Genomic DNA, 10,750 nt, shown 5'->3' on the forward strand with positions numbered 1-10,750 from the left:
CCATTCATCATCTCCAGACGAACAGTGACGAGTGTCTTCCCATTACAAATAGTGTATCAGTCAATGAGTGGGTATATTTGTTAGTGTTGAAATGGTTAAATATTTGGTTATTTGATTAAACCGTTCTGTATTTTGTTTCAAGTGCAAGTTTCGTCTGATTGGTGGGGATTTGTGGTAGGTTTTGACAAATCTTTTGGTCTTATCACATCTGGTGTCTACAGACAAACGCTCTGTGATCCTATTGTGTAGGACACAGTGCAAATCTGAATCCATGCTTAACAACTCCGTTGTCATCCATGTGCAAACTCAAGACCAAAAACAATAACATGACCTCAAATCATCGAGAATACAAGCCTAAACAGAGCCCAACCTGCCCAAGTTCTAACATCAAATCATGAGTAATACGAGAACAGCAAAAAATCCCTATCAGTCCTCAAACCCCGACAGGTTCAGGCAAGTCGAAACACAGTGCTATAAACAGCTCTTTGTGTTAAATACTCCTGTGACATTAAACAGTACCCAAAACCCAATCTTATCAAATGTCAGTATTGCGTTCCAAAAAGTACATTTCCAACTGAGATCCAGCTAGATCAGTGGAAAACAGCAGTGAAAGAGCAGTCGGGGGAGTGTTTCTGGAATGTGTACAAAGCCTTAGACACATCAGTGGGGTTTCTTTAGATATAAAGCACTGGGAGACAAAACCAGCTCCTTACGAAGGAATAGAAACCCCCGTACGCACTCTTATCACCAGCAGAGTTCCTCTCCAAACAAGTCTTTCCTGATTGAGATGTAAGGAACTGGGTGATGACATCATAAAGAGCACTACGTGTGATACTGAGAGATCCATGACATCACAACGATGATTATCGCATGACTGGTGAGTAATGCATCCTTTGCGATGTTGACACAGCCGTGGTTGATACACAATGTTCCAAACATCATAGTAGAAAGATCTTAGATACCAGCTTCATCAGCATTCTTGCCTCGCAGGTTGTGGTTTCACACATCCTTCCATTGATGCTTTTGTTTCGGGGGTGATTATTAGTTCTTCCAGGTTTCAGTGGGAAAGTGGGTTGATTCGCACCACTTCAACATTCATATGGAGGTAGTTGGCTCTTCCAAAAAAGGAGGAATGTAATGGGGCACTATTGTCTTTACAGACTAGGGCTGGGCGATATGGACAAAAAATCATATCCCGATATATTTAGGCTGAATATCGATATACGATATATATCCCGATATTTTTTCCGCAAAGTGAGAGCAAATGTTCAGTCAAAGTCAAAGCCAAATATGACGTCACAAGTAGTTTTATTGAAACCGGCCATTTCAGTGAACAGTTGCAAAATCAAATGAATAAATAGTAAACGGGTTTCTTCACCTGGTTCATAATTAAATGCTCAGCTGTTCAAATAACAATAAAATGTAAAAAAAACTGTACAACAAAATACTGTATAACAATAGGACAGGAGTACCTTTTTTGAAATCAAAGCTCCATAAGGTGCACATTTGAATAAAAAAAAAAAATCTTAAAACATTTTAAAATAAAATAGGCCAATCTTTTTCCGAAATAAATATATTTATATGAGAAAAGTACAAATATCAAAAATGTTTAGTTTTACAACTATTAATGGCTTATTAAAATCCAATAACAGATTTTATTCTCCTTTCTAACAAATCCACAGATGCAAATAATGAATATTACAAAAGAATATGACAAACCCTAGTAACTTAAGGGCAGCATTTACATATAAAGAAAGAACAAAATAAAGTGCTCAGTTTAAGAAAAAAAAAAAAAAAACATCAGCTTGAGATTACCTTTTCCTTTTTGTTAACTCAATTTCTTATCTGAACAGTCTCAACCAGTTCCACAAGAAACAGATTATCAACTAAATAAACATTTTCCCCCTCTTTTTTTACTTTGATAAACAGTAATTCTGTCTTGAGGTAGACATTAGAAGATAGACAAGCGTATCCTCCTTCGTTTAAAGATTTTGTGCGAGAAACACCAGCCTGTCAACAGCATCCGGCTTCAGAGATGCTCTGTGGCAGGTCACGATATTGCCACTACAGCTGAAAACCCTTTCGGAGGGTGAACTGGTAGCTGGTACCAAGAGATACTTTTTTGCCAGGTGGCTCAGAGATGGAAAGAAAACTTCATGATCCTTCCACCACTTGAGAGGATCAGTGTCACTCTCCACACTTGCGGACTGCAAGTAACTTGACAGTTCATTTTCAATAGCCCCCCTCTTGGTTGGTGCAGTGGTGGTGGCTGTGCGCTTCTTGAAGAAGCTTGCCAGTCTTTTAGCTTTTGGTGCTACTGCTGCTTCTCCATCTGCAGGCTCAGGCACAGTGGGCACACATAGGCAAGGCGGTTGACAGCTGCTCTGATCAGCCAGTAGCGTCTCCACCTCCAAGACAGCTCTGTGCTTCAATGCTTCCACTTTTTCACTTGGGATGTAGGTGGCCCTGAACCGAGGATCCACAAATGAAGCCATCTCCAAAAGGTCAGCAGTGGCTGGGTCAGAATATTTGCTGTTGAGGTACTCAACAATGCTGGTCTTGATCGATTTACAAAGCTCGCTATCACCCTCTTCACATGCCAGGAGACTTTCGTTAAAAAGGTGCAGCACAGGTTTCACATATGATAGAGTGACGTACTCCTCACCTGATAAAGCATCAGTAAAGTCCTGGAGAGGTTTCAAGACCTTTTGGACTGCTTCTAGGACCTCTAAGTCCTGCCAGGTAGGGACAAGGTGCCTGGTGTTTTTGTCATTAGACAGGACTTTGGCCAGTGCTCCTTCCTGCTCCAGGACTCTCTCTATCATCTGCTGCCTGGATCCCCAGCGTGTGGCAGACTCGGTTATGAGTTGGTGACTTGGCAGACCCAGCTGAATCTGGACTTCAGCAAGATGTCTCCTTTTCTTCCAGCTGTACGAAAAACTGCTTACAATTCTTTTGCACAAAGAAATGGCCCGGGTGACACGCTTGTCATTCATGCCATGTCCTGTCAGAATCATAAAAAACTATTAAACAAATGTGCTTATGCAAGAAATTTGACTCAGGGTTCACTTTAACACATTCATACAACTAATCCAAAATCAAACTTTAGAAATATTCTACATTAATATTATATTATATTAATATTTATTTTATTGTTGGATTGTTTGTGTTTAAATTATTTATTTTTCTGAAACTATGTGTGCTGCCGTTTTTTTACCAGGTCTCCCTGGAAGAAGAGATTATTATATGGGATTTTTTCCTGGCTAAATAAAGGATACATTTTCTCTTTCATAGTTTATTTTTTTAATCAACACCAGTACTAATCATAAATATCAAATATTATATTTTTTTTCTGAATTTTAATCATGTAAGTGATTTTTATGTATTATTATTTTTGTATAATTTATAAATGATGACTATACTGTATGTACATTTACTCGTGTTCCGTTCTTGTCGTTGTTCTTAGTATTTAATATGTATGCTATTTTTTAATGCTACTTCATATTTCTACTCCACTAAAAACTCCATGTGTCCATGTGTCATGTGTCAACATTAGTTTCTAGTTACTTTGCAGTTTGCTATTTTCAATCCAGAGAAAAAAACTAACATTTTAATGTTTTTGATTAAAGTAAAATATCTGAATACTCCTTACAACACTGCACTCACCAATAGCCAAGTGCAGTCTGTGACCGAAGCACTGCATCCTCATCCACTCGTTCAGCTCAACCGCTTTGACGATGTTGCTCCCGTTGTCGGTTGTTATAGCAACCAGATACTTTTCTTGGAGTTTCCAACTTGCAATTGCGTCCTGCAGGGCCTCAGCTATGTGCTCACCGGTGTGATCCTGGGGGAAATAACTTGTTTGCAGACACGCTGTTTTCATCTCCCAGTCTTGAATGAAGTGAACTGTCACGCTCATGTAAGGCTCACACGTCCTGCTCGACCACATATCGCTGGTCAACGCAAAATGGGTCACGTTAGCGAGCTGGTCAGCAAGGCGCTGTCTGAGTTCAGTGTACATTTGTGGCAGTGCTTCTCGTGCAAAGTAGTTGCGACCGGGAAGCTCATATCTCGGGTCCATAGTTTTCAGTAGGTTTTGGAATCCGACTTGTTCCACAGTTGCAATGGGGACCATATCTTTAGCAATGTGATAGGACACCGCTTTAGTTATAGTACACCACTTGACACTTTTCTTTTCATAAGGCACGTTGCGGGAAAATGAAGTTTGCAGTGAGCTTTGTGTTGGGGCTGGAGCTTTTTCGGGTTGTCGATGGCTTGCGGCTGTGGCTTCTGCAGCGCGCAGTTTCAAAGACTCTTCGTACTGCAGTTTGTGCCACTGTTTTAGGTGGTGAAAAAGATTTGTAGTGCTTCCACCCCTGGCTGTAACTTGTTTATTGCACTCCCTACAAATAACGTGATGTTGTTGCTCATCTGATACTTTAAATCCGAACCATCTCCAAATTACTGAGCCACTGCTTTTTCTTTTACTAACCAATTCCTCCGCGCGCTCCGCAGACGTACCTGCTTCCTCCATGTTTGTCGAAGAGTGGCTCTGTGCTAGTGATGTGTCGTTCTTGAACGATTCGTTCATTTTGAACGAATCTTTAATGTGACTCGGGAAGAACGAGTCGTCTCGGGGAGTGATTCGTTCAGTCGCGCATGCGCATTATTCTATGGGTTCTGTTCTAGTAGTAGTAATTCACCTGTCATTCAATGCAGTCTTGAGCCGGAAAGAGAATTGATTAGTTCATAGTTCGAGTCTATCGGGTTTTTGACTCGTTCCTCAATCACGTGACAGCCCAATACGTTAAACCCAATGCAGCATGAGCCGGAAAGAGAATTGATTAGTTCATAGTTCGAGTCTATCGGGTTTTTGACTCGTTCCTCAATCACGTGACAGCCCAATACATTAAACCCAATGCAGCATGAGCCGGAAAGAGAATTGATTAGTTCATAGTTCGAGTCTATCGGGTTTTTGACTCGTTCCTCAATCACGTGACAGCCCAATACGTTAAACCCAATGCAGCATGAGCCGGAAAGAGAATTGATTAGTTCATAGTTCGAGTCTATCGGGTTTTTGACTCGTTCCTCAATCACGTGACAGCCCAATACATTAAACCCAATGCAGCATGAGCCGGAAAGAGAATTGATTAGTTCATAGTTCGAGTCTATCGGGTTTTTGACTCGTTCCTCAATCACGTGACAGCCCAATACGTTAAACCCAATGCAATATGAGCCGGAAAGAGAATTGATTAGTTCATCTCATGAGTCTTCAGGTCGAGTCGTTCCTTAATCACGTGACAGACCCATACGCTAAAACCATAGACACTGACAGTAAAAGAATGCAGATAATTGAATAGTTCATCTTTCGGTTCTTCGGGTTTTTCGTTCTTTTGTACTGTGTGACAACATTGGCTAGAGTAATAAGTTCATTTACAACTTTCCTTACAAAATGGGTGCGTAGTACTTATTTATTATTAATATTATTTACTCTTACAGTAACGTGATGCATTTCTGGTTTCAAATTGTTGTTTTTAATTTCTGTCATGGTGGTACTTTTCCATAACACTGAATGTGGAAATAAAGAGTTGGTTATGCTTAAAATGTTGATCTTTTTTTCTGTCTGTTTGTTTGTTTTGGTTTAGTTGTGCAGTTATTAAATCAGATTGTCTGTGTAAACCATACTTTTGTAACATATGACACTTTATAAACATTAAAAACACTGTACATACTTTTGAATAGTTGTTTATTGTTTATTACAGGAAAGCTTTGTAACAAAGAGGACAACTATTCCAAAATAAATTAAAATAATAAAAATGTAAATAATTAAAAATGAAATTAAAATTAAAAGATAATAAAGCCACAGGGTCTAATAACCTTAACAAATGAACTTTAAAAGTACAATATAAAAAAAAAGAAAAACTAAATATTGCACAACAAGCTATTCCCAAAATAATTTTAAACCTTTTGAATAAAAAATAAATGAAAATTAAGAGATACTAAAGCTATGGAGCCTTATAACAATAACAAATTACCTTTTAAAATCACAACAACAAAAATATTGCACAACAAGCTAGTCTTTTTCTAAATAAATAAAAATAAATAAGCTTTAAAATAAATAACACACTGTGGCTATATTTTTAGGACTTGCTTTAAGGCATGTTTACATTATTAAAAAAACAACAAGCTCCCTGACCTTGGATGGGCTGAGTCTGTGAGTTCTTCTATCTGAGATAATCTGCCCAGTTTTAGAAAAAAAAAATTCAGATGGCACGGATGTGGCCACAATGCAAAGTCTTGTCTTTGTGACTTCAGAAAGGCTTGTGTATACTGGTGAACATCTCCTCCACCAGGCCAGAGGGTCTGATGTGCGGGGTAAGAGTGGCTCTGCAAGGTTGGCCATCATAGCATCTGAGGTCTTAGAAGAGGTAGCAGAAGGTCTCAAGCTTGCTACCCTCTCGTCAAAGTCTTCCCAAAACATGGCCCCTGCACTGGCAGTGCACCAGGATCTGATACTCCTCACTCTGAGCTGGGTTAAAACTGTTAAAGCTGAAGTTATCATAACCTTAATGTCTTTAACATTTGTCTTTAACATTAATAATTCAAATTCAAAATGTTATTTGCTTTTAATGTATGTCATTATGTCCTTTTTTGAGCAATCTTCTTATACATATATTACACCAATATGTCAAGTCTGCCTAGGAAAAGCAATTATTATACCAGGAAACTCAAAATTGGAGTAAAAATGAACAAACTAGTCTATAAATACTTTTTATTGTAAGCTTGGATTATTATATTATTATATAGCCTAGTGTTTATTTACAGATAGACAGTCAAGAAGACAAATTAATCAAAATTGTATTTATAACAGGGTTTTATTTATTTATAAAATAATAACAAACCACAGATCCTCAACAAACAGTAACAAAAACACAGTGACAAATGTCAGAAATAGCGCATGGGTCTGTCACGTGATTAAGGAACGAGTCAAACTCGACCCGAAAGACTCGAAAGACTCATGAGATGAACTAATCAATTCTCTTTCCGGCTCGAGACCGCATTGGTTTCGCGAATGGGGCTGTCACGTGATTAAGGAACGAGTCAAACTCGACCCGAAAGACTCATGAGATGAACTAATCAATTCTCTTTCCGGCTCACGACCGCGTTGGTTTTGCGTATGGGTCTGTCACGTGATTAAGGAACGAGTCAAACTCGACCCGAAAGACTCATGAGATGAACTAATCAATTCTCTTTCCGGCTCACGACCGCGTTGGTTTTGCGTATGGGTCTGTCACGTGATTAAGGAACGAGTCAAACTCGACCCGAAAGACTCATGAGATGAACTAATCAATTCTCTTTCCGGCTCAAGACCGCGTTAGTTTTGCGTATGGGGCTGTCACGTGATTAAGGAATGACTTAAACCCGAAGACTTCTTGTCAGATAAGAGGTGAGATGAGCTAATCACAGACTGAAGACCCAGGTAAAGAATGAGTATTTTTTTCTTTATCTCATAGCATTTTATTTTTGTATTGTGTGTAGTGTGATCAACGTTTGCGTAAGTACTAGATGTGTTGGGGAGGTAGCACTTAATATTTTAATAACATTTTGCTAAAATGAACGAAATGAACGAAATGACTCGAAAAAAGATTCGTTCATTTTGCTGAACGAGACTCAAAAGTCCGAGTCGGTAAAATGATCCGAACTTCCCATCACTACTCTGTGCCTGCCCATCCCCCCTCCCCCCATCGAAGAGGAGGGGCGGTGGCGCGGGGAGCAGCGCAAATTTGAACTATATCGATATATGCGATATGCTCTAATTCCATATCGCGTCTAAAAATATATCGATATATTTTTTTATATCGATATATCGCCCAGCCCTATTACAGACCCCAAACAGTGGCGCATTTTATTGACAACAGTGGCAGATCTTTTTAGCCCCTTTTATGAATTAGAGCACAGCTGAATAATAGAGGCGAATTAACAGACAATGGAGTCTGGATCTGGGCACATCGCCCATGGATTCCAGCAATTAGGACCATCACATCCACAATCACATTATTAAAGTTTCTCCAGCCAAAGCCTAGTCAAAAAGAAAGCGGAGTTTGTTTGTTTTTTCAGCCACTCTTTAATATAGAATGAATGAAGTGACAGACGACTCAAATAGAAAAGCAGAGGCATACAATGAATCATCCAAGTCCAATGGGTCTCAGTGACAGCGCTTTGACAGATACTGTCTCCATCAGCTTGACTGGAACAGACGTATAGTCCACAGCACCATTAGCACGAGCAGTGACAGATATAGAGTTACTTCTATTTGTGAAGGGTTGGTTGAAGCTTTGTCAGGAATTTCCCCAGGCAAACTGAACAATTACTGTACATGAAAGGTCTACGACTCCACTTTGAGTGATGATAAATCCATCATCATTATATAAATGGAACTAGTGCTATTCTTCTAGAGAACTATCACAATAGAATGTCAGACACAAACATGGATGGATCGATGGATGACACAGACAGATAAACAGATGATAGACAGACAGACAGATAGATGAATAAACAGAAGATTTGACTGCTTTCGTTGATTCAACGTGACTAATTAACACACGACTACGAGAATACATGGTTTATCGGAGTTCTTCTTCTTATACTTTTCATCATAATAAAGTATATCTATCATGAAATGCTAATCGACATAGTATTCTGAGCAGTGAAAAAGCCTATGAAATTTTATGTGCCTTAAATATTCTAAGAAGCCACATCATCTTACAAATTGAGTTAATTTAAACACTCGACTGATGTTATGAAGTGAATTTGCAGTTTAAACATGTTATTAAATGTGGTATTTTCACGTGCTTTCAGATGGAGCAGCATTTACTACACAGAGCCATAGTTCACTGAGAAGATACACAATCAACGGTCATTATCGCGAAAAATTTCATAATCCTACAATTATATCGTCTGTGATTACTGACACAATTTTGCCTAGTTTGTCAGAGAACTATGGCTCTGTGTAGAAAAATGCTGCTCCATCTGACAGCAGGCGATGGAGATTTACTGCTAATCACAGAACTGGCTTTACTGACTAAATGCGCACGACAATCGCGATTAATCGCGTTCCAGTTCGATTAATCGCGTCCTATTAAACGTGCAGCCCTAGACAGACAGACAGACAGACAGATAGATAGACAGATAGATAGATATTTTAATCCCATTTCCCTGTTAGATTAATAAAGTACCCATATTAACTACTGGTGGTGTGTGTATGTACTTGGTGAGTAATACAAGAAAAAAAAGTTTCACTTTGTCCAACTGACACAAATAATAGAGCCCATCCCAATGAATCAGCTCTCATGTTTGCTCTTGTCAAATGTGTAAATATGTCCGTGTGTTGTTTGGATACTATTTTCGGACAGCTGGAAATGAGGACAGTATTTGACTTGACCTGATGTGAAGATGATTACAAACACACAATCTTCCGAGAGCAGAGATCTCCCATCTGAGAGCCACATGCTGCAGCAGACCAACGTTACAAAAACACAGTCCTGAGAGAGGCTTGTGCTGGATCATTTGCATCTTTTTATTCTTTTGGTGATCTAAAGTAAAGTCATGAAAATTCTAAACACTATCCATTAATGTGACAGCTCAGCGCCAAAACGGTTGTGCTGTAACTCATTTTACTGGAGACGACTAAAGTGAAGCAAAAACCGCTGATGAAACCAAACGCAATTTTCAAAAGTAAAATAAAAATACATTTTAAAATGCTCGAAATCGAGTAAACTATGCAAAGATCAGACTAGTTCTTACATGGCATAATATGATTTGACATGGGCTAACCAAAGTTAGCCATTCCTACTTTTCTCATGTAAAAATATACAGCATCGTGTAACTATGCAGCGAAACTATTCTCGTAAAATATTTTTAAGCATGCATTTCACACAACTCACCTTGCTTTTCACTTCCACCGCGTTCATGATCAAGCTACGCAAAGATTGCGATTTGTTATTAAAGCTCCGGTTCATTTCGCTGGCTTGAAACTTTTCAGCCCGTCCAGGATGATGGGCTCGATTTATAAGCCTGTCCCGTTAATGAACGTCCAATCTCTCAAAATGAGGAAAAGTTAGTCCTCGGAGGCTGTGTGACAGTTTTTCTCAACTTGCGGTCGCGCTGTGTCTCGCTCACTTCACAAAACTTATTCAGAAAAATGATGTGAAAGACAAATCAGCGCCTCTCACTGGGGGAGTGGGCTAAATTTTCACAAATGACATCATCGCGCCCTCTCCAACGAGTCCATTGGAGTGGTGCTACTATGGCGAAGAATTGGCTAATGAATATTAAATACGTAACGTGACGCTTTTACTGTAGAGCTAACTGATTGGCTGAAAACCGAACGCTAAGAAGTAGGCGGGGTGAGGTTTAAGTGAATGTTCAGTTAAACACAAAAACGTTAAGGCATTATTATTATTCTTATTATTTATTTTTTTAATTAAAATTTTAAAACTAAAACTTAAATTGCTCGTCATCCCCACCCATCCATAGAAATGTAATAGAAAGTCAGAAGCTGTTTTCAGAAAGTGGGGAGTCCTTTCAATTACCTATACGAAGGCTTGACTCATGAATATTAATTAAACACGTCATGGGATGCTACAAAAAGGTTACCAAGCAACTTTAGCAAGACTTTATAAATATTAATGAGCTAGTCCTTAGCAATAGTAGGATTTGTAAATTTATCCCGACTAGCTATCGCATATAA

At 38.9% G+C, this 10,750-nt stretch overlaps 1 protein-coding gene across 1 annotated transcript in view; it reads right to left on the reverse strand.

The window, feature by feature from the left end:
- LOC113119498 (partitioning defective 6 homolog gamma) overlaps positions 1-10,257 on the reverse strand; it is a 42,577-nt gene extending 32,320 nt beyond the window's left edge. The window contains exon 1 of the mRNA XM_026289027.1: positions 9,945-10,257. Within this exon, the coding sequence (XP_026144812.1) occupies positions 9,945-10,019 (75 nt within the window). The 5' untranslated portion in view covers positions 10,020-10,257. The remainder of the gene's footprint in view (positions 1-9,944) is intronic.
- Between the last annotated feature and the right edge of the window lie 493 nt (positions 10,258-10,750).

This window comes from Carassius auratus, chromosome 19, assembly GCF_003368295.1.
Source record: "Carassius auratus strain Wakin chromosome 19, ASM336829v1, whole genome shotgun sequence".
Classification (NCBI taxonomy): Eukaryota; Metazoa; Chordata; class Actinopteri; order Cypriniformes; family Cyprinidae; genus Carassius; species Carassius auratus.